General features: G+C 37.6%; 1 protein-coding gene across 1 annotated transcript in view; it reads right to left on the bottom strand.

The window, feature by feature from the left end:
• CDKL5 (cyclin dependent kinase like 5) overlaps positions 1–24429 on the bottom strand; it is a 227369-nt gene that overhangs the window by 49136 nt on the left and 153804 nt on the right. Inside the window, exons 7-12 of the mRNA XM_004063871.5 lie at positions 22927–22986; positions 20526–20616; positions 16734–16923; positions 9457–9537; positions 6272–6423; positions 27–993 (exon numbers count right to left, since the gene is read on the bottom strand). Coding sequence (XP_004063919.2) covers positions 27–993; positions 6272–6423; positions 9457–9537; positions 16734–16923; positions 20526–20616; positions 22927–22986 — 1541 coding nt within the window. The remainder of the gene's footprint in view (positions 1–26; positions 994–6271; positions 6424–9456; positions 9538–16733; positions 16924–20525; positions 20617–22926; positions 22987–24429) is intronic.

Genomic DNA, 24429 nt, shown 5'->3' with positions numbered 1-24429 from the left:
GATTCGGTCAAGGTGCTCAACTGTACCTGGGGTGACAAGAGTTGCAGGCTGTTGGCTCTAGCTGCCATCCCTTGCCCTATGCTCAAGCTTCCATCCAAGCCCTTGGCTCTCACTTTGTCACGGGTCACATACATAGAATGCCTATGAGGACGCTGCTGGGAAGAAAAGGGGCTGGTGTAGCCCAGTCCATAAGAAAAAGATTCGTGAGGTGCAGACAGCGAATGGGAATGGCTACTGTCCATGTGCTCCGGCAGCTTCAATTCCTCCATCGTCTTAGAATGTCTGGTTGTGGTTCGACGTGAATCCAGCGTTCCCTCATTTCGGTTATTTCTTCCAGAAGGGCTGAGCAAAGTTCTCGTGTCACTGTGTCTGGCGGGGGTTGGGCTGGTGGGAGAATTCAAGTCTAAGCAGCTAGATGGGAAGTACCTACTGGTACTGGGCTCCGCAATTTGGGCCCTGGCTTCAGAAAGGTTGCTCACAGACTTGGAGTCACTCAGTGCCCCATGGCTTTTGGCCTTGGTCCTGTAGGAGGGACTCCTAGAGGACTGGGGAATTGTGTCAATATAGCTATGCCGACTCTGCTTTTCATTGGGCTGCAGTGTCCCAGCTTTGCTTTGAGAGCTTTCCATGAATGAGTGGCGGTTCTGCTGAGATCTGCTGTTTGACTTGAGGTACTTTGTCCCTGGGCCTTCTGAAGGCTTTGGGTCAATATTAAAATCAAACTCTGTTTTTGACTTGGCTTCTTTTGGGCTAAGAAGGTGTGGTATGTTGTTGTTGGTGAGATCTTTGCTGGTAGACCCAGGCTGGCTGCTTGCTTGGTAGGTTTTGGTGTGCAGTGGACTAAGACTAGCTCCAGCAAGGTTTCCATTTAGGAAGCTTTCATTGGCAGGGAGACCTTCGTCAGCCCGGGGCAGGCCTACACTCAGGTTCTGGATGTCCTTGCTGTTAGATCTGTGGTGAGACTGCAAAGCAGTACTTTTGCCGGCTTGGTTTCTATGTTAAAAACAAAAGAAGTATATCAGTTTCCCTCAATAGCTGACACACAAAAAGTATTGTTAAAAAGAAAGAACAAATACTCAAAACACCTGGAAGACTAAAAACATTAATTCTCTCAAGCATGTGCCTTCGAATAACAAGTAACCTATCAACAGCAATTAAGTTTCTTAGACCAACTCACTCTGTAACAAAGCACTGGCCTTGATGAAATTATTCTGGCACTGCTAAATGCTCAGCTAACTTGCTGTCAAAACAGTTTCTAAATGATAATCTGGTAAAACATACTCTCATTATATTGGTACTCATATGAGTGTTTGTGATAGAATGACTGCTAAGAAGAGAGCTGAGCTATAAACTATAACTCTTTTGTCTGCTTGAATGTCAGAAGACAACATTTAGACTTAAAGGTTACTATGTTTCTTGAACTTCATTTTTATTTGTAAAACTTGTAGCCTGCCTCAGAGATACATACTCACAGCACATACACACAGACACCAATGTCTCTTCTGCCTCCATAATCAAAGAATGAGAATTCTAGCAATGTACTTAATAAAAGAAAATGACCTTCTAAAAAGAAATGTAAACTGTCCAGTGAGGTTTGTTGGAAAACATGATGATCAATGTTTATGTCTTGGAGAAGTGGCAATTACTTGGGGCTCTTCAGATATCTCTTTGTACAGTAAACAGGAATCCTGTACTATACCGGATTACAGAGATCTGAAAGAGTTCGTTTCTCTCCAAAAGACACAATTATTCTCTTTTTTATTTAACATTCCATTATCCTAGACTGACTGAGCCCTCCTTTAGGACTTAAAGCTTCATTTCACACTTGGTTTAAAATACAAAATATAAATCCAGAGGAAAATCTTGTCCTCTATTTGAAAGCTGAAACTGACACCATAGCAAGGCCAGTTTGTGCTACTGTAACTATTGAAAGGATCTAATTGTAGTTTGGGACAGACTAGAATGTTTAAAAATGAATAATGATTTACACAATTCTGGTTTTACTATGCATTCAAAAAATTTTGCTGCAAATATTGCTATTGCTACAGATGGTTTGATTTGGGACAGTTTTGTTCCCATGACACACTAATTGGAAGTCACTTTTTTTTGTTCATGTAGAATGGTAGTCTGTGAAGCTCTGACTTCCAATTTTCCCCATGAGAACCTGCATGCTCAGCCATCAAATAACATAAGGACCCATTTCCTAGTCTACCTTTCAGGCAGTAATCTCTGCCAGAAAGCTACCTGAGAGTGTCAAAAAAGAAAAAAACATCTGATATCGAGCAAGCCTGTGACAGTGTGGGGGGCCTCATCTCTTGAATGTACTCACTAATCTCTTCCAGTTAGGTCATTAGAATTACAGCATTAAATAAAAGGACTCCTAAATATGAGCACCAAATGGCAAAGCACAGACCTAGAAAGGAATTACAAAGAAAAAAATGCTAAGTTTCACTTTCTGTTAAATTATATTAACAGAGTCTATCCCCAGATCAATAAAGTCCCTGTATCCTAAAGGCATCAGGTTTTAAACCATTGAGTTGTTTGCCAACTTATATCTTGGTAACTGAAATATCTCAGCGACTTTTCAAACCTAAATAGTGATAGACTGTCTCATCCACAAATAGATCTAAGTGTGTTGGTTATTCTCCATTTGCCCAACCTCCAATCCATCCTCCACCCCCATGAGCCCGGCCCTGGGCCTCAGGAACCCAATGCTGCAGATTGTCACCCACGCTTCCTAGCCAGCTAGCTTCTGGTTGGGCTTAGCAGTGGAAGGCATCACAAGACAAGAGGAGAGAGGGGCTGGGGGATGTCTTCCCTGCTCCTTCCCTGCAGGCATCTGCACCCTGACTAAGATCATGGCTGTGTCCTTCTAGATGACAGCTTCTACAGGGTGGCTCTTCCTACCCAGGTCCAGCTCTCCCTGGACTCTCAGAACCCTATTTCATCCCCATTCCCCTTCAGGCCTAGAAATAGTAATCGTAGACAGATAACATGTACAGATACTGGGAAACGTCCTCAGCTCACAAAGACCATAAAGGGACAGAGAAGAGCAAAGGCAGCTGCTTGAGCCTTTGGAACTCTTAGAAACACTGTTAGCAATGTTAAGCAGAAACGTACATGTGGATCTTAGAAAGAACACATTCAGAGCAACGTAAGAGACAATTCTAACATGAAAAGAGAGGTTATCCAGTTAAGGTAAAACGTGTCAAAGCTTTAGGTTTTCCATAAGTGTACAAAGAGCCTAAACTGCCATTCTGAGTGTTTGTGTCTTAGGATTAGTTGGAAACCACTGAGCTTTGCACATAACGCCTATGTAGAAAGGGCATCATACTCTCTTTGCATCGGAGCTCTGCCAAAGTGCAACAATAAAAAACAGCTTTGAAAATTCCATAGATCTCTTCGACACACAACTGTAAGGAATCTGTGTTAAACTGCCAACTAGTTAAAAACATTTTACATACAAACTCTTCTTAAATGGTTGCAGAATGGATGGATGGATAGATAACGATTTAGTTAAAGTGAGTTTTAAAAGCAAATGTCGAAGGTGCAAAGCTACATTTTGATGGAGAAGGCTGGTGCAGGACCAGGAGAGTGGCAGTATGGGGCAGCTGATGCACCATTGCACCATGTCCATGGTGAGCAGAACCTCAGGAGAGCCTGAGGGAGATAGCCAGGGGCTAAGTAACACAAGAGTCCACTGCCTCTCCTAGAGAGAAAAAATTTAGAAGACAAGGTATGCAACAGCATGTTTGTGTCTCCAGAGACAAGGTAGGGGAGTTTGTACGTGGCAACCAATGTGATATGGTGCTGTGAGCATCTCTAAAATGGTCCTGAGAAGTCTTAGGGAGCCATCGTTTGTGTTGAGATTCAAGCTAGAATTAATGTCTCTAACAAAAAAAGCTTCCATGGAATAAGTATGGACCATAGACCAGTGTGGAGCAAAAGCCCTCAGATATATGTAAAATGTGGTAAGATCATTCCTAGAAAAATCATATAAGACTTTTTCTTTAATATATTCAATACAGTGTCAAGACCTGAAAATGAATTCTTCCAGAGATTTTAAATTTACTTATAATTTCTATTCTCCTCTATTTCAAAAGGGGACTTGGGAGGACTCCTCAAGGACCCAAACAAATCATATCTTCTGTATCTGCTGAAAACATCATCACCAAGCACATCCTCCTTAACAGATCCCTAAAGAGGTTCCCGAGGAGAGCCTCAGGTCCCCACTGGTTAATTCCAAGAACTCTGTCTCTCAAGTGAGTCACTAGAAGAAAAATACACAGCCTCTTTTCACAGTATGGGTTATATCACTAATCACTATAGCACAAATCAAAAACTTATTATCAGTCTACTGAACTTTATATCATTGGGATAATTTTTCGGTGTAAACTAAAGGAGCTAAGAGACAATTAAGGTAGAAGGGAGATAAAAGCACCTGAACTGAGAGTAACCCCAAAGAAGACACAGGACTAATTTGCACCCCCTAAATGCAAAGGAGCAACCAAATGATGACTACTATTCCTTGACTTAGTGTCCTAAAAATTTCATGGCAATAAACAAAGAAAGCCAGCTAAGAAAGGTCTATAAGATGTGAGGGGAAACAAACTGAAACCTGTCATTTTCAAGAAGAGTAAACAGCTCTAAAACACAATTACACTATCACAGTTAAGCAGAGAAAACATACGATAAATGGTCATCATCAATTTATGGATGCTCTCCCAGACCTAAATAGTACCAGATCTTGAGCTTTTAAAAATCTGATCTATTAAGAACAACTGATTGGCCAGGTGTGGTGGCTCACACCTGTAGTCCCAGCACTTTGGAAGGCTGAGGCAGGCGAATCGCTTGAGCCCAGGAATTCTCTACAAAAGATAAAAAAATTAGCCAGCCATGGTGGCACATGCCTGTTGTCCCAGCTACTCAGGAGGCTAAGGTGGGAGGATCGCTTGCCAGGAAGGCAGAGGCTGCAGTGGGCCATGATTGCACCACTGCTTTCCAGCCTGAGCAATAGAGCAAGACCCTGTCTCAAAAAAGAACAATGGTTCTATATGGATGGAAAATTTGGGGTTGCAGGTGGGAAGAAAATTTATATTAAAAAACCTTCATATTAGGAATTATTGTTTTCAGCCAGATGCTATGGCTCATGCCTGTAACTCCAGCACATGGGGAGACTGAGGCAGGAGGCCTGTTTGAGGCCAGGAGTTTGAGACCATCATGAGCAACACAGTGAGACCCCATCTCTACAGAAAATTTAAAAAATTAGCCAGGCATGATGGCATGCTCCTATAGTCCTAGCTACTCAGGAGGATGAGGTGGGAGGGAGGCTTGAGCCTGGGAGTTCAAGGCTGCAGTGAGTTATAATCACGCCACTGCTCTCCAGCCTAGGCGACAGAGCAAAGGCCCTGTCTCTAAAAAAACAAAAAATTAAAATAAAGAATCATTGTTTTCTATGTATCTTGTAATAGTAGATGAGAGAAACTATTTCCTATCTTCCATAATCCAACGACCCCAGATGACAAGATCAGCCTCTTGGGAGATGAAGGAAAACAGGGAGACCATGACTAGGACACTGTCCTCTTGGACATGCAACCAACAGAATTGAGGAATGTCAGGTCTGAAAGACAACCTGATTGTATGGCCCAAATCCTGTGTGTGTGTTTTTCAGGAAACAGGCTTTGAAAAAATTATGCTGAAAAATTATATTTAAAGAGCAACAATTTTAATCACTGACTTTACTATTTCCATATTCTTATTCTTATGAAAAATTAATTTCTCAACTCAATGATTAAAAGACAAGAGCAACAAAAACACAAGACCTCTCTGTAGAGCCAGACCTATTTGGTCCAGTCACAAAGATTACACTAGGTACATTTCCATCCACCATCTGTGTTTGGCATCCTCTTCTCTCTCCAGGAATCCCCTTGCCTTCACCCATCTTTCTTCCTCCGGGTATCACCGATGGGTTTCATTCACACAGAATATTCTAGCTCTTGAGGCTGTAAACCCCCTTAGTTGCTAACCCAATGCTACCTTTCCCAAGGAATGCATAGGTTTCCATCATATACTAGTTAAAGATAAGAAAGTCTTTAAGACCCACACAACTCCTTAATTGTGGTTCTGAATCATGCAATAAGCATAAGGAAGATATTTTTGAATAAAGAGGGCTTTCCTTCTTTTCTCTAATTGCATCATTTAAGCAGCCACCTCCTCCACCTACTTGTAAGACCAACACTGCATCTGTATTTCCTTAAAAGGGAATATTTACCTATTAGACAATGTGCTGCTTTCCACATGGTAAGGTTTTCTTTTTGCTGACCTTGAAGGAGAACGATCCAGAAGTCTCTGGGTTTGAAATGTAGGGTGATTCAAACACTGTTCTGTCAAGTATCTGTCAGCTGGGTCCAACTTCAGTAAATTCTTAGGAAATAAAATTTAGGATCGTTAAGAACATTACAAAGTCAAATTTAAGTTCTAATAAAAACCTTATTTTTTTCCTTACAAAAGAAATACACAGTCATTGCAGAATATCAAGTAAACACAGTTCAGGAAATTAAAAAAAAAAAGACTATCTAAATCACCTATAATCTCATCATCATTTTCCTCTTTGTATACATGATCCCAGCCATTTTTTGAATATCCTATATACATATTTTCTTTTACAAAATATACACACAGTTTTGTATCCTGCACTTATCATTAACCAAATCACTTTTACAATATAATTAAAAAATTTAAAGTACACTTTTAATTAAGTAGATATTCACTTGAAAGAATATACATTCTTAATCTTTCTCTTATCCCCCAGATACCCAGTTCCCTTTTCTGGAGGCAGCCTAGATTACCAGTTTCTTGGGCATCCTTCCACAGATATTCCCTATACATATCTCTACCTGCTCCTTTTATTTTACCCACATAGTAGTATACACATAATTGCCTGAATTTAGCTTTCTTCCCACTTGACATAAGATCTTAAGAAATAATTCGGGGCCAGGTGTGGTGGCTCACACCTGTAATCCCAGCACTTTGGGAGGCCGAGGCAGGAGGATCATCTGACGTCAGGAGTTCGAGACCAGCCTGACCAGCATGGTGAAAACCCGTCTCTACTAAAAATACAAAATTAGCTGGGCGTGGTGGCTCATGCCCGTAATCCCAGCTACTCAGGAGGCTGAGGTAGGAGAATCGCCTGAACCTGGGAGGTGGAGGTTGCAGTGAGCCGAGATCACGCCATTGCACTCCAGTCTGGACAACAAGAGTGAAACTCTGTCTCAAAAAAAAAAAAAAAAAAAAAATCATTCTCTATCAGCAAAGAGCCTCAACTCTAATTTTTTGGTTTTAAAGTTTCTTCTTTTACATTTTTTTAAAAGTTTCATAAACTTTTAAGTTCAGTACTTGGAGGGAAAACGTTTTTTAAGACTAAAATAGAGCCAATATAATTACTACAGCTAGTCTTAAGGTTATTAGGGGCTTGAATTAATTTTGGTGACCTGTACCCCCACTAAATTGGCTGACAGGATGAGATGGCCATTTTAGGTACTTAGATGTGGACAAAATTAACACGGCAGCTTTAGAGAATGGCAAAGAGAATATTTCTCTTTGAAATATTCAAAGAAGGGATAATTGGTATTTTTCATTTTTCAAATTCATTTTCAAAAAAAGCTAAAAAACAAAAGGAATGATTCTATTTATATAACATTTGATAATAAGGCAATACTAATCTTTGGTGACAGAAGTCAGAACTGGTTCTGAGGGGGGTGGGGTGGCATAAAGCCTGGAAGGGGGCATAAGAAGGCTTCCAGGGTGTTAGTAATTTTCTCTATCTACATCTGGGTAGAGTTACACTAATATGTTTACATTATAAAAAGTAACTGACATATAGATATAATTTGCACACCTTCTGAAAGGACATGTCAATAAAAATATTTACTTAAAGAAATCTGATGGTAAAGATATTAAATAAATAGGAATTTGAATGTTTAACTTCTAAACTGGCAGAAGCACAGGATGATTCAGGTAATCTTTCTACTTTTATTTGTGCTAGCTTTTAATCAGGTACCACACTGATGCTTGGCAATTATATTTGGTAATGATTTAACAAAAACATTCAATTATTTTTAACTAAAGAAAGACGAAAGGCAGAAAACATGAAATTGTATTTAATTCCATGTTCCTACTTTATTCTATTCACATTTTAGAAGTTACCAAATTATTGAGGTCCCAATCCATGAGGACTGACTGTGTGAAAAAGTGTATTGACAAAACCTACCTGATTTAAGTGATAATTTATGACTAATTAAACAAAAGGCTTTGAGGGTTCTTTTTTGCCAGTAGCATTTCTCAATCTGCATTCAGAAGAACACTAGAGCTTTAGAGTTTTATAAAAAACAGTATTCAGTATTTAATTAAATTTGGGAAATATTGGGTAAGACAGAAATGCCTCTTTATTGTGATATTTCTGAAAGCCTTTATGGATTAATGAATATTGTGCATCTCTACAAAAGGTGTATGGTATGTGGCCTTTCTGAAACGTCACACCCTCCTCCCCCATCTCCACCCCCACACCTATGTACACTATGTTCCCTGGAACACAGATTAACATAGTTTAAAGCACGGCAAAGTTCTGAGAATGCCACTCAGAAATTTCCGACTGTGCTAAGTATGCCTTTTAAAGGCTCTATGCACAGTGTAACCTCTACTGATTTTGACAGTTGACTGACTGGGCATAAAATAAAATTGATCCATTAATAAGTGTTCTTTGAAGGTCTACTATCAAACAACCAACACTTGCTTATGCACTTCTGGCTGCAGTGAAAGCTGGAGAAATATGAAAAACAGTTCCCACTCAAGGAGCCGACTGTCTACTGGAGAAAAAAAAATAAACTTGAATAAAGAAATTTGAGAATGCTTTTAGAGTATAGAGCAGGAAGACTTCTGGACAGGGAGGGTAGCATAAGGAAGAACACTCAGGGCACAGCATTAGCAATGATCCTGATATGTCTAAACTAGAGCCAGAAAGAGTCTGGGAGAGAAGAGACCAAGTTAGAAAAAGAGAAAAATTAGATTCACTGATCAAATCTGTGTAGGCGATGGGAGGCTTCAAATACCATGTCAGAAAAAATTGTTGAATTTCTTCTTTCAACATTGATTTTAAGATTTGTTTTAAAACCTTATGCTTGAACAGCTCTTGCGTGCTAACAGATTTTTATTATTCTGTCCATTTTAAGAATGTCATTTAGGGATCTCATGATTCTGTCTAGATGGACTGTGACAATACCAGATCCCATTGTAATTTTAAATAAGTTACATGCCTTTTAATATGACATAGTTCCCCATTATTTGCCATTCCACATCTCCTAAAATTTCATTCATAAAAGCAGGCTATGGTCACGTGTAGACACAAAAGAATCTACAAACCAAAAGACATTTTATAGAGATGATATCAATTTGCCTTACCTTCATTAGGTCAAGTAGAACACTATTCAAAATTCCAAGGTATCTTCTTTCCAAGGACTGAGGATGGTTAACAGCTGGAAACTGTGAGACATACACAAAGGGAATGTTAACATTTGGGGAAGGACATGTGCGTGCACGTGCTTGTGAGTGTTGCAGAAGGGAGCAGATAAGCAAAAATGCCAATCCCAGTCAAATTCATACTTGTATATTACTTTTGTTGTCTATGTATTTTTTTTGTTTGTTTTTGAGACGGAGTTTCATGCTGTTGCCCAGGCTGGAATGCAATGGTGCGATCTGGGCTCACTGCAACCTCTGCCTCCCAGGTTCACGCGATTCTCCTGCTTCAGCCTCCTGAGTAGCTGGGATTACAGGCACCCGCCACCACGCCCGGCTAATTTTTTGTATTTTTAGTAGAGCTGGGGTTTCACTATGTTGGCCAGGCTGGCCTCGAACTCCTGACCTTGTGATCTGCCCGCCTCAGCCTCCCAAAGTGCTGGGATTACAGGCGTGAGCCACCACACCCGGCCATCTATGTATTTTTATATGGATTAATACGACTGGGTGTCAAATAATAGGAAAACTCACAGGTGAAAGATGATACTTATATCTAGGCAGACAATACTAAGGCATGTGAAACAAACTAAAATATAAAAATTTGAACTAATTATGCAGTAAAATAGAATATCATCTGATTATAAACAATTCAGTTTTAATAAAGTGTATACATAATTTGTCTGCTTATACACATGATTCTTAATTACTGATAGTAATTGAGGGTCTAGCAGAAAGGATATGATAAGACATTAGATAGAATCCTTATAGCTTTTTAACAACATACCATTTACTTTTGAAAACATAGAAGTAAAAATAGAGAGAAAGTAAGTGGCCAGTACCTAAAAGGTCACAGAAGTAGAGAGTGAATTCAGACACACATTCTGTCATCGCTTTTAATATGCTCTTACAATGACCTGTTTTCAAATTCTTCCTTTTTTAAAGTTGGAACCGAAGACAAACAGGTTCCTAGATTAACAAATGCATTTTTAAATAAAATGAGGGGAAGGGGTCAAGTTTATTTAGATGTGCTTTTTGTTCTTTCCTCTGCCAACTCACATTCTGCAATATCTAGTGGATGTTAAAGTATTGGGTAATATGACTGGCAGAGCCCAATGCCATGTACTCCCTTCCAAATGTTAGGGCTAGTCTGCTTCCATACATTATTTCCTCTATACCAACATACAAGCATTTCTAAGTACCGAAATCCCTAAACATGCTAAATAAGTAAATGGGAGGACTAATTATACAGTAAAATTTCAAACAAGATATTTAAGGAGTGATTATGACATCATCTCCACATCATGCTCTGGATAGCAGGAGACAAAAAATACAGGTAAGACCCAAACCCTGCTCTTGAGGAATCTGCTGTCTGGTTGGGAAAGCAATCAATGTTAAACTGTGCAACCATAAATTCTAATTGAAGCTCAGAGAAAGGAAAGACCAAGATGGTTTATGGCTGTGGAAGAAAGAACCCATAGGCAATATCTGAATTGGGTTTTGAAAAATATGAAAAATGTGAAGACAGAGAAAAGTAGGACAGCACCTTCCAGATAGAGGAGTAGAAGGAATAACATGAACTCAATACAGATGCACAGGCAATAACCTAAAACTGATTTCTGAGGGAAGTGATGTTATGCGAGGCATTTTGGATATATTATTCTTATTTTAGAGATGAAGAAGGTGACAATCAGAAAGTTCAAATAACTGGTTCAAGGCAAGTTACATAATTAAACAGCAGTAGAACTAGTATTTGCACCCAGTCTTGTGATCCAAACCCACACTCTTTCTAAACCTAGGTGCCTCTCCTAAGGGAAGTACAGAGGCTCCCTTTGATGTTACCGGAGCATTAAATATCAGCCCAAAGAGAAAGACACCTACCATGCTGTGATAAAAGACCCTATACCAGTACCTGTTAATATTTTGCGTATGAGGTCTATCTTATGCTACCAGATACCCCCTTATTTTTTCTAGGAGTGAAATTTCATTGATAAGAAAATTAATGCTGAAAGTCAAAACGTATTAGAAATATTATAATAAAAAATGACCAAGCAAACTCCTAACTTCAAAGAATTAATTTACATGCGTTTGAATGAGACCTACCATTCTAATATGAAATAATTCAACAAATAGCCAAAATTCATGCATAGAAGTTTAAAGTATATCTCAATCAGTCTTGTCTCTTTCTGAGTCACTTGGCCAATCCAATACAATCCAATGAGAATGCCTCTTTGCTGAGCACTATGTGTGAGGTTCTGGTCTAGACATTTTACAAATAATATTTCATCTTTACACCAATCCAATCAGGCAGTCTTTTGGTTATCATCATTTTACACAAGAAGAAACAGAGGCACAGGATGGTGAAATAACTTCCTGGCATCATTCAAAATAGTAAATATGGAGCCAGGCCTTGAACCACAGCAGTCTAACTCCAGAGCCTAGGCCCTATACTATGGGGCATCAATTGTTACTTTATCCCAATAATGCAAACCACTATAGCAACATCTTGTAGATTTTCCTGTCTCTACACAACTAAATTCAAATGCACATCACACTGGACTGGTTACTGGTGAGTCCATGGTGCACAGTAGATGCAGTTTACATGTCCCATGTGCTTAGCTATCTGTCATAGACATTTTCAAATAACATCATGAAAGAAAATTTCTCCCTCAAAAAATATTGTCAAGCCTCCAAAGAGATTAAACTAATTTAGTTAAAACACCATAAACACTTTCAGACTAAAATGTAAAGTATTAAGGTTTATAAAAGTCAAAGTGTGATGGAGGCAGCAATTTCCCTGAAGGATGTTTGTAAGCAGCATTATCACACGCTGTCTAGAATTTTATAGACAATATTGTTTAGGGAAGAAGACTATGAACAAACAGGACCACAGACAAATGAGAAAGAGATAATCCTTTGTGTGGCCTATCTAATCCAAATGCTCCTCGTTCTTCAATATCCATTTCAAATGTCAAATGCTTCATAAAGCATTCTCTAATGAATCCCCAATGATGATTTCTAACTTTCCAGAATATTTGACACTCTCATGGTCTAAACCATATGGAGATACATTAGAAAACCGTACAATGAGGTAAACAATGCAGTACTTTATTATATACCATGCTTTCTTATAAATTGTATTGTTTTCTAATTATTTCATGGATGAAAGTCTTAATTCTTCAGCTAGTTTGTAAGTTATTAAGGCCAAGCAGCATGCCAGATCTGTTCATACTCTCTTCAGAGAATCCAGCATAGAGACCCATTAACCAGGCCAAGAACAAGTCAGCCAGCAAACCAGGCTTAATGTTCCAGCAGTTAATGTTAAAATCCTGAGGTCAAATATTTAATCATTCAACACTATTCAGCCTAGCAGGCACTATTCTAGGTGTGCTGCAAATATAATGGTGAACATAACAGTTCATTTCCTCAGTCCAGTGAGGATACATATTTGCAAACAGCTACTTAAAGGAGAATGCAATGGGTGCTACAAAAGAGGTATAACCAGAGTGTTATAGGGTCACCAGTTTCCCCTCGAATAGTCTAGAAGGTCTTCACGGAGGGAGGACATTTGGCCTGAGTCTAGGGGAGGAAGGAGGAGGAGAAGAAAGACAGGTGAATGTTGGGAGCATTATAGAGATGGAAATGCAGACTATAAAAGCAATATGTCAAGGAAATGGTGAGAGGTTCAATGTGGCCAAAGAGCACAAACTGGGCTAGCGGGGAGGCAGAAATGAAGCTGGAGAACTAAGAAGGGGTTTTTAAAGCTACCCTAAAGTGTTTAAACTTTATCAGTAACCTTGTAGAGGTTTCTAAACAAAAAAGAGAATTGTGTGGTTTGAGAAATGTGAGAAGGCTAAAGTGAAAAGAGAAAGATCGGGGGATCTATTTGGGGGTGGTGGTCAAAGGTTAGGTAAAGGTAAAAGGGTAAAAGAAGCATGAGAGATGGAGAGAAAAGAAATACAGTTGAGTTTCAATGCTGATGCCACAGACTGGTTAATCACTTCTCAGATATGTAGTGAGTACTTACTGGATATGGTAGTTTCTGTGTTAAATGCTGGAAACACATTTGTGATGTGATGAAACAGTTGATTTCTGCCCTTGAGAAACTTATATTCTAGTGTGAGAGGACTAGATAGTTAACAATTAACAAGTAAAGAAACAGACAAAATAATTCCATACTGTGGTAAGTTCTATGATAGAAAAAGGATGCTGTGGGAGAGAAAGACTAGGATGGAGGTGAGGGTGGGACGTTGGGTGGCCAGAACAAGGGGCACTCTTTGAGATTGACAGAATGAGAAGGGACCACACGAGGGAAGCACCTTGCCAGGAGAAGCAGCCATGGGTCCCAAGTTGATGAAACTGGAAAAACCCTGGAATGTTTATGGAAGCCAAAGAACAAAAAAGGCAAGTGTGCTGAGAATCTGGAGAATGGGGGGAATGGAGATAGGTACGAGATGAGGTCAGGCAAGGTCCCACAGGCTACGGCAAGGAATTTAGATTGATTCTCAGTGAAAATGCAATTCATTAATTATGACTAACTTTATTTCTGAGTATAATAGATTTTTCTTTCTTCTAGACTGGGGACAAGTCCTATTTATTGTCATATTTCCAACACCTAGTATGACAAATGTTCAAAAATGTTGAGCTAACCTGCTGAACCACATATGCTGTTGGCACCCCAATTACTGGTCATAGCTGGCAAATTTCTGGCTTACAAAAGCAAAAATAAAAGGAGAAACAACAAACTTGCCTGAGGTAACTCAGACAGATGTGAAAGACAGACAAAAAGCAGGAGATAAAAAAGATACTGGCATGCCTCTGTCCATTCATTTCGCCCACATTCACTGAGCCTAGAAGGATCTGGACGGTTGGGCACTCAGGTTTGAGCAGTGGTGGTCTCTAAAGGGAAATTAACTGGGGGCCAGAAAATCAAAAGAAAAAAACAAAGTGCTTTGTAAATGGCGAGGTAACACGGTTTGAGAACTATGCATTTCAGAGAAAGGAAAGAAATGGTGGGGAGATTATTTTATAGTTCCCACAATGACCAGCAATTGCCATGCTGGCCCAAAAAAGTGGCTGAAGATGGATTAAAGACTTAATGTTAGACCTAAAACCATAAAAACCCTAGAAGAAAACCTAGGCAATACCATTCAGGACACAGGCATGGGCAAGGACTTCATGACTAAAACACCAAAAGCAATGGCAACAAAAGCCAAAATTGACAAATGGGATCTAATTAAACTAAAGAGCTTCTGCACAGCAAAAGAAAATACCATCAGAGTGAACAGGCAACCTACAGAATGGGAGAAAATTTTTACAATCTACCCATCTGACAAAGGGCTAATATCCAGAATCTACAAAGAACTCAAACAAATTTACAAGGAAAAATCAAACTACCCCATCAAAAAGTGGGTGAAGGATATGAACAGACACTTCTCAAAAGAAGACATTTATGCAGCCAACAGACACATGAAAAAATGCTCATCATCACTGGCCATCAGAGAAATGCAAATCAAAACCACAATGAGATACCATCTCACACCAGTTAGAATGGTGATCATTAAAAAGTCAGGAAACAACAGGTGCTGGAGAGGATGTGGAGAAATAGGAACACTTTTACACTGTTGGTGGGACTGTAAACTAGTTCAACCATTGTGGAAGTCAGTGTGGTGATTCCTCAAGGATCTAGAACTAGAAATACCATTTGACCCAGCCATCCCATTACCGGGTATATAAAGGATTATAAATCATGCTGCTATAAAGACACATGCACACGTATGTTTACTGCGGCACTATTCACAATAGCAAAGACTTGGAACCAACCCAAATGTCCATCAATGATAGACTGGATTAAGAAAATGTGGCACATATACACCATGGAATACTATGCAGCCATAAAAAAAGGATGAGTTCATGTCCTTTGTAGGGACATGGATAAAGCTGGAAACCATCATTCTCAGCAAACTATCCCAAGGACAGAAAACCAAATACTGCATGTTCTCACTCATAGGTGGGAATTGAACAATGAGAACACTTGGACACAGGATGGGGAACATCACACACTGGGGCCTGTCATGGGGTTGGGGGAAGGGGGAAAATAGCATTAGGAGATATACCTAATGTAAATGACAAGTTAATGGGTGCAGCACACCAACATGGCACATGTATACATATGTAACAAACTTGCATGTTGTGCACATGTACCCTAGAACTTAAAGTATAATAAAAAAAAAAAACTGGCTGAAAACTTAAAAAGTTGTTTTTGCGGTAGGTGGAAGAAGTAGCCTATAACTCACTGGGCACTCTAATAAGGTGACTCCTCCTCATTTGGGGAAAGTTTATACTTTCTAAGACACTATTTCACATATTCTCAGAAAAGTTTTGTACAAAGTTGTCAAGTCTAGGAAAGGCTGCCCAAGACAATACACTAGTTGCTTTTTTTTTTTTTTTTTTTTTGAGACAGAATCTCACTCTGTCACCCAGGCTGGAGTGCAGTGGCATGATGTCGGCTCACTGCAACCTCTGCCTCTTGGGTTCAAGCAATTCTCCTGCCTCTGCCTCCCGAGTAGCTGGGACTACAGGTGTGCACCTCCATGCCTGGCTAATTTTTGTATTTTTTTGTACAGACGGGGTTTCACAAAGTTGGCCAGGCTGGTCTCGAACTCCTGGCCTTAAGTGATCTGCCCAACTTGGCCTCCTAAAGTGCTGGGATTACAGGAGTGAGCCACCATGTACGGACCCAAGACAATACACTAATTTGAAAAGAAGATTTGATGTTTCACCGTCAGTGGACCAGAAACATCTACTAAAACAAGAACCTTCAAATCTGGGGAATCCAAGTTTTCAGGGCTTTCCTCAAATCACTACAAATATGTTTGTTCAACATTCATACATTTGGTATATTTGGGGGATGCTTAATATTTTGGATAAAGAAACAATCTAAGATAACCAAAGTTTAGCGTGTAAAAATGTATACACTAAAAAAGATTTTGAAAAACTGGAACTTAAAAATTAGAAAAAAGATTAGAATTTGAATTCTAACCACTTTTTAAATCCACAAGTACTATTAAAAAATTCGGAAATAAAATATTATAATAGGGATTATAAACACTGTAATGGGAAAGGAAATAGTATTCAAAGGATAGTTTAGCATTCCATTGTGCAATGAACAATGACTCAAATACTGCAGTATTGATTCCATTTTGGGTTTCAGCAAAACCTCTTACCCGGAGCCCATGGAAGCGAGGATTACTGTAGAAAAGCTTCATCTGCTCAGATGGAAGTGGTCCTAGCACCTTCTGAATAGTAAAAAGTTGGTCAATTTCACTTTCTCCAGGAAATAAAGGCTGTCCATCGCTAAGCTCCCCAAGAATACAGCCCACCGACCACATGTCCACGGACTTTCCATAGGGAGCGCTGAAAAATAAAGGAAGAGATTATTTCGGCAACTGAAAAAATATAATGTTTTGATAATTTCCAAATTATTGTGAACAAATTTATAATGTGCAGCACACTTGTATATTTATGAAATTAAAAAGTTCCATGTGAAAAGAAGGCTGAAAAGCAAATCATCAGAACACAAGTGAATAAACCTATGCTAATAAAGCCATCAATTTAATAGCAATTTAGTTAGTATACACTAATTTGAAATTTATTCACGTAAATAGATATGTATCCTAAATGTGAACGGCTTAATAAACCCTAATACAGTATATATATCTGGCAAGTAACACCTCACTTGGGGAATGAAATGCTTCCAAATAATTGTATTTTCTAAGACAAATAATTATCCTTTAGCTCTCTAAATGTCAAAAAGATACATCTTATCCATTTTATGAGTTCAGTCTATTAAAATTTACTATGTACTGATTTATGTGTTTCCTTAACACTGAATATTATTTAACCTTCCATTACTCAGCATTACAGTTTCTGATGACTAAGATTGTGCTAAGATCTACTATATTATTTATTTGAATATAATATATGTAACCTATGTATATAGAGCTTTATGGTAGCTATTTCCCTCAAAACATTTTCCAGTTTATTTAGGGGTTTATAGCTTCTTCTAGGGTGTGAGTTTACCAGAGGGCTTTAGGAGTGTTGCTGTTATTAATAAATGGAGGTTGTATATGAAAATCTAAGTATCCTCAAAACAGCTTTATATCTAGAGTGTTAAATTTATAGCAAATTAAGAAACCACACACACACGCGTGCACGCTCACACACATTTCCAACATAAATAATCCAAGCTTTAAGAAGGGAAAGCCAAAAGAAAATATCTGAAAAAGAATATGGAAAGAAATTTTGGAATGCTAAAATGATACAGTAGTGAAACAAAACTTTTAAATCAAAGGACTGTTAACATTATACAGAACAAATTTCTAGGATAACAAATCATTGCAATAATAAGTCAATATTTCATTTATCTCATTTCCTTCCCATATCAACCTAAGAACCACACAAGGAAACTTCATTTAGATCTTTTTGGTAAGTTTGTTGGGCAGGGCAAGATACTGATCTTTCTTTCGTATCTGTTTGAGAAAGAGAAAATTTGTTCCATAGTGCTAGATGGAGAAACTTATGGAAAATTTCCACATACTCACTACAAGCTATTTTTCTTCTGTCATCTGATTTGAATAATTTATGCAGCTGGAATGATTCTGAATGTCAAGGACAAAGCCTTGAGAATATATAAAACTTAAATTCTTAATGTATAACCAAATACCTGATTTCAAAAGGATTTTTACACATATGGCTCTTCAACTAGTACTTGACAATCACTTAATTAGCAATATTCATTTTAGCACTAATTTAGTTACATTGTTCCCATACTTTTAGCAGCTAGCACACATCTCTAAACATAACTCCAGTTTTTCTACAGGTATTATTAAGCAGCAGATACTCTCTGAAGATTCACAATAAGGCTGTCCTCAAAATAAACTTTTTGGGGCCATGTTACAGACACCACCATATTATAACAAGCCCTTCTACTACACTCGAGTCCTCAGATGGGGTTCTAAGAATGATCTACTTCATACTCATTTCTCCATTGGTAAAGTGTCCAGTAAATTCAATTCTCGCAAAAGAAAATGGACTATGCATCCCAATGAGTCCAAAAGGTACACGGAAGAAATATAGACAAACACAAAGAAAATCAATCCTAATTCTAAGATTAAAAATTAGCATAAAAACTCTAAACTCTGCCTACACAATGGAAGAGATAATAAAGTGACTAAGCATCTTTGTTTTTCAGGATAAAGCAAGCTTTTGATTAAAAAAAAATAGTAAAGCTTTCAAAAACTAATGTCAATGATTCTTACAGGCTTTAGGTCAGCAATGAATCAAGAATTACTACTAGACGGTTGGTAGACACTGGAAAATAAGTAGTTAATATCAAAATAAACCCTCAGTGAGTAACCTAAACATGTCGTCATCATGCTCTTCAGAAAAAAAATCCAGAAACTTATATTGCTATTATATAAAAAACATTTTTAAAAATTAAATTCCTCATGTCCCCCAGATACACGTATGCCACGCTAAATTAAAGAAATGAGACCTACAATTTGCGCACTTGTCATCATTATCACTATATCTAATTTTATTTGTGGAGTATAAATTATCTGTTTTTGGGTGGTCCCAAAGAAGGAAATACAATCTAAGGAAAATAATCCTACAACTAGGGTAGGTAGAGAATTATTAATGAGAACTACAGGCTCCTTCTTAGGCTTTAAAGTTAAAATGTACTAAAAAGAAAAGAATCTTATCAGAAGACCTTTTTCTGGTGTTAACAGATGAATGAAAGAGCATTGAAAGTTAAAGGGTGGCCACAAAGTAGATGAATGTAGAGATGTTACTGAGAAAATCATCAATGCAGTGCTAGTTTGAATAGCCATTTATCATCAAACAGGATTTACACTGTTCAGAACAAAAATGGCAATTGGTCCATTTTTTTGTTTTTTGGGGTTTTTTTGTGTGTGTGTGATGGAGTCTTGCTCTGACGCCCAGGTTGGAGTGCAATGGTGGAATATCAGCTCACTGCGACCTCTGCCTCCTGGACTCAAGTGACTCTCCTGCCTTAGCCTCTCAAGTAGATGGGACTACAGGCAGGTATCACCATGCCTGGCTAATTTTTGTATTTTTTTGTAGAGACGGGGTTTCACCATGTTGCCCGGGCTGGTCTTGAACTCCTGAGCTCAAGCGATCTGCTGGCTTTGGCCTCCCAAAGTGCTGGGATTACAGGCGTGAGCCACTGCGCTCAGTCTGGTTCAATATTTACTCTATGTGCCTGGCAAAGTGGTTGGACATAAGAGATACTTGATAAGTACTTGATGAATTAATAAATGAACAAATAGATAAGCCAGAATGTCAAACTGTGTGGATATTCACATTCTTAATGTGGAAGTTTATTAGCAAAGATGGCTACAATTAATTTCTTCCATTTCCATACATATACCATTTTATAATATGGCTCTGCCACTTGCCCCATCAAGAGATGGAATTTATTTCTCCATACCATGAATCAGGGGTTGGTCATGCAACATGCTTTGGCCAACGAGGCAAAAGCCATACAAAAAAAGGCTTGAAAGCTACTGTTGCTTTGGGGCTTACCCTCTTATAGCACAGAATTCTCCAACTATCACACTTAGAAACTTGGAATAGCTTACTGGAGGATAAGTTTCCAGGGATCAGAGACGGTCTGATCCAGCTGAGACCCCTAAACTAACCAGCTCCCAGAAGACCTACCAGCTGACTATAACTTCGTGAGTGACTCCAAGAGAGACCAGTAGAAGAACCACCCAGCTGAACTCAAACTGGTGATTCCCCCACACCCAGAATTCTGAGGAAACAAAAAGGTGCTTGTTTCATACCATTAAGTTTTAGGTAGTTTGTTATACTGCAATATGTAACTGACACATTTAATTAACTGAAGTTCTTATTTTCCATAGATGAACTCAAAGCAAATGACAATAGAATCAGCAGATGTGGAAATGTCATTCTATTTTGGGACGGTAACTCACCCAAGTAAGAGTTCTGGGGACCGATACCATCTGGTGGCAACGTACTCTGTGTAATTAGCATTATTGCCTTCTGACAGATTACGAGCAAAACCTGAAAGGTAGCAAAGTCCAAAGTTGTAACTTTGAAAAAGAAATAATAATTCATGTTGGCAAAATATTTCAGCGCTAGTAATACTTTAAAAACATCAGAAGAATGTAATGACTGTTCTCGCATGGGCTATTTATTAATAATATCCTTGTTATCTTAAAAAGTTAGTAGAGTGTTCCATGTCAATTGAAAGACATACAATGTATTCACTACAAAACCAGTCTCTTCACTATGCTAAAGAAAACCGTGTTTTCGAAGTCATCCCATGCTTTTATAATTATTCAGAGCATACTTTTAAATCAGCTCTCCCAATAAATGCAAACCTTAGGAAAAAAATGAAATAAAGTCCCCACAAAAGCTAGAAATCAAAATCAAAGTCAAACTAGCATATTGTAGACGGTCATTAATTTTGCTATGTGGCACTTACACAGTATTTGCATATGTACTGTTGCTGAGCAATTCTAGCCTTTACATAAACAGTGATGGAAACAAAGCAGGCCAAAATTACTATCATCTCCTAATGACTGAGAATATTAGGGGTATCTTAGTTACCAATTACAGACTCTACCACTACTTTTACCCCCACCCTTTGAAAAGGTTTTAGGGCTACTGCATAGCCACAAAATAAGGCAGGAGGATAAGTTAATCACCCATCTAACTCACCAAACACAACATAGGTTCACTGTGAATAGTTATAGAGAATCAGAACATTAAAATTAAGAGTAAAAATTAAGGTGTACGTCAGTTTTGAGACATGGAAAATACTGTTTCTTAAAATGAAACGGTAAAAAATAAAAACAATCCCAGCGTAAAACAAAACCCCTAACTTCAGATAATCAATGTTTCTTCATAAGACACGCTTTGAAGAAATATTTGTATTTTTGAATGGGGTTCTTCAAGTCAGACCAAGGAGTGCGTACTCTGGGAGGGGAAGCAATTAGGAAGTCCTTGCTAGGGATACACAGGACACAGGATACCGCATGTGGTGCTGCCAGGAGGAACTTCCTGACCATTTACAACAGTCTTTTCTCTGAGAAATAATGCCAGACCAGGAGTACTCTTCCTACTACTAACCATTCTATAGGCATTCTTTTATATTTATAACTTGCTTTATATTTTCAGTAACTTAAGTCTCTGTTTTGGGTAGTAATCACAATTACGGACAGGAAATCAGAAACAGATGCTGTTCCTGAAAATCATAATGCTAACAAAATGCTAAAAATGCCACAATTAAAATCTTTCAGATCCAGTATTCAATATTTCCTTTTTCCTAAGTACATTCTTTATAAATTTAGGACATAGACTCTTTTACATACCATTCCTTATCATAAAATATGAAGAAAATTAAGTCCTGTAAAACATTTTTTCTCAGACAAACAGGTTAATAATATTCAAAATCTTTGAAAATACTGAGTGACAATAGCTACACATGCTTCCATTTGCTACACTGGACAAAATGGGTCATTCTACGAAGCAAATTTTGACAATGCCTCTATTTCTTGCTTGTGTAATTCATCTCCTATGCACTAATCTAATCTAATTTTTCCTTATAAGGAGATGGATTCTTAGTTATATGTGGAGGTTTACATTGTATTTGTGATTATATTTAAATATATGAAAAAAGACATTTAAAAAATCAAGTGTTCATTTTTCAGCATACAGGTTAGGCAAAACTATTATTTTAAAAAGTGACCCATGACCCTAACATACAATCTAAAATTTTTTCTGAATTATTTTAATTTAAATGTTTAATAGAGCTTAATACAGAGTTATCTACATGGGAGACACAGACAATTTTCCACTAGGAGAGAGTACAACTAAAAAAATTTCCCTATACATTCAATCAAAAGCTGTAATATTATACATGACTAACCCCATTCATTGAACATTTAGAGGGAACAAATGAAAATGTTCTAAAAATGTCTTTTGACTTTATAGATATATAACAATTGCATATACAAAATACTTATGTGTATTTACAGAGGAATATTTTAGTGTTCATGATTAAACCTGGAACAACTATCAACATTCAAAAAAAAATTTTGTGAAGTCATTAGATATTGGGCATATGGGTGTATTTGCTTTGAATTAGTTCTGATTAAACAAAAACCATGATAAAATTTTAAAAATAGATAATACTCTGAAGAGAGCAGTACTCCTCCAGCAATTTTTCAACATGTGACTCAAAAGAATGTTCCTCTACCAATTTAAGTCAAAACATAACAATTACTTTTAATATTCCTTTAAAAGCTACCTGTGTGTTACAATAAATTAATTCTGTAAGTACCAGGACTTAATTTCTTTTTAACTTACCAAAGTCACACAGTTTTAGGACATCATTGTGGCTGATTAAGAGATTTTCTGGTTTTATATCTGGAGTGTCAAGATAAAAAAAAAATTAGTAAAAATGTTCTATGTTCTCCTGATTGACACTGTTAGATCACTGTAATAGCATCTAATTAGAAATATCTAGAGTAATTTGAATAGAAAACTGTGGCAGCAAAAATAAAAGTAACACATTTTACGCTGGTACATAAAAGTTTCAATGAATTTCTTTTTCAGAAACATGCAGACCACAACTTCAAAAATATTTTTTTCCTCTTTAAGTATTAAAAGGATTAGTTGGATCTCTGAAAGAATTTTAAGAATAATTAAATATAGGCCAACACATTTCAAAAACCTATTATTACTTCATAAAATACTAGTAATACAAATTTTTGGAGATAGAAATATAAAATGTTTACACCCACAAGATACTTTAAAAATACATGAGAATAAGTAGCTAGCATTATATTTACTGGAGAAGAAATACAAGACATGCTTTCTGTTACATTCTTCTACATAATTTCTATATTTACGTCTCTTTAGCTTTTCTGCATGGTTCACAATTATCAATGTCTAATGCTGAAGCCATACTGGATGAGTCAAATTAAGATTTCTAATTTTTTCCATGGATATTATGAAGATGTGGTGGGAGTTAAGCAGAAATTCACAGAAAATGCAGTTGAATTCTCTCCTTGGGAGGCATCTCACAATTGTATTTTTAGAGTAGAATACCCATGATCTATATCATATGGTAGAGATGCAAATGGAGAAAGGGCAGAGGTAGTGAAATCTATAGATTTCAAATCATGGTTTCTACCATTAATTTGCAACCACTGATTCACTATGCACATAATCAAATCACAGTATCATGATGGAAATGCACCTAACTCGGCTCCTCATTAATATCCCCAAACTACAGTATAGACTGTTACTAGAATCATTACCCTAGACACTGGATGTCCAGTTGACGTGGAGATCTACCCATGCTACCAACAATCTTGATAAGGTAACTGCTATGAGAGTCAAATGCAAGAGAAATATAAACTGTTTCTAGGAATAAAAGACGATGGCATTCTTCATATGACCTTTAAACTATTCTCACAAGTGAGAATATTTTTAAAGTGATATCCTTGTGCATTTGTGTATAGGTAAATTAAAATGTAGCATTCTTTTATCTGCTAATCTAAAGACAAAAAGTAAATACTGCAATTTTTTAAATAAATATTTAGGGTCATTGTTGTATCAATTTGTGTCCCACTACTGTAAAACTCTCCAGTGCAAGAAAGATTATCAGGAGAAGAGTCAAAGTTGATGCTGAGCAAGTAATTTCCCTTTCATTGCTATAAACCACCCACTTCATGGCAGTAAAGGACAAAACAGTTTATGGGAGTATAATTATGACCTTTATGCAAGGTTGATCATGCCTGCAACTGCAGACAATGGGCACTTTTCACTAAGGGGTAGAGAAAATTAGGAGGTGAAGATACATAC

The sequence above is a fragment of the Gorilla gorilla genome, chromosome X, assembly GCF_029281585.2.
Source record: "Gorilla gorilla gorilla isolate KB3781 chromosome X, NHGRI_mGorGor1-v2.1_pri, whole genome shotgun sequence".
Taxonomy (NCBI): domain Eukaryota; kingdom Metazoa; phylum Chordata; class Mammalia; order Primates; family Hominidae; genus Gorilla; species Gorilla gorilla.
This window is presented reverse-complemented; position numbering and strand designations above follow the sequence as displayed.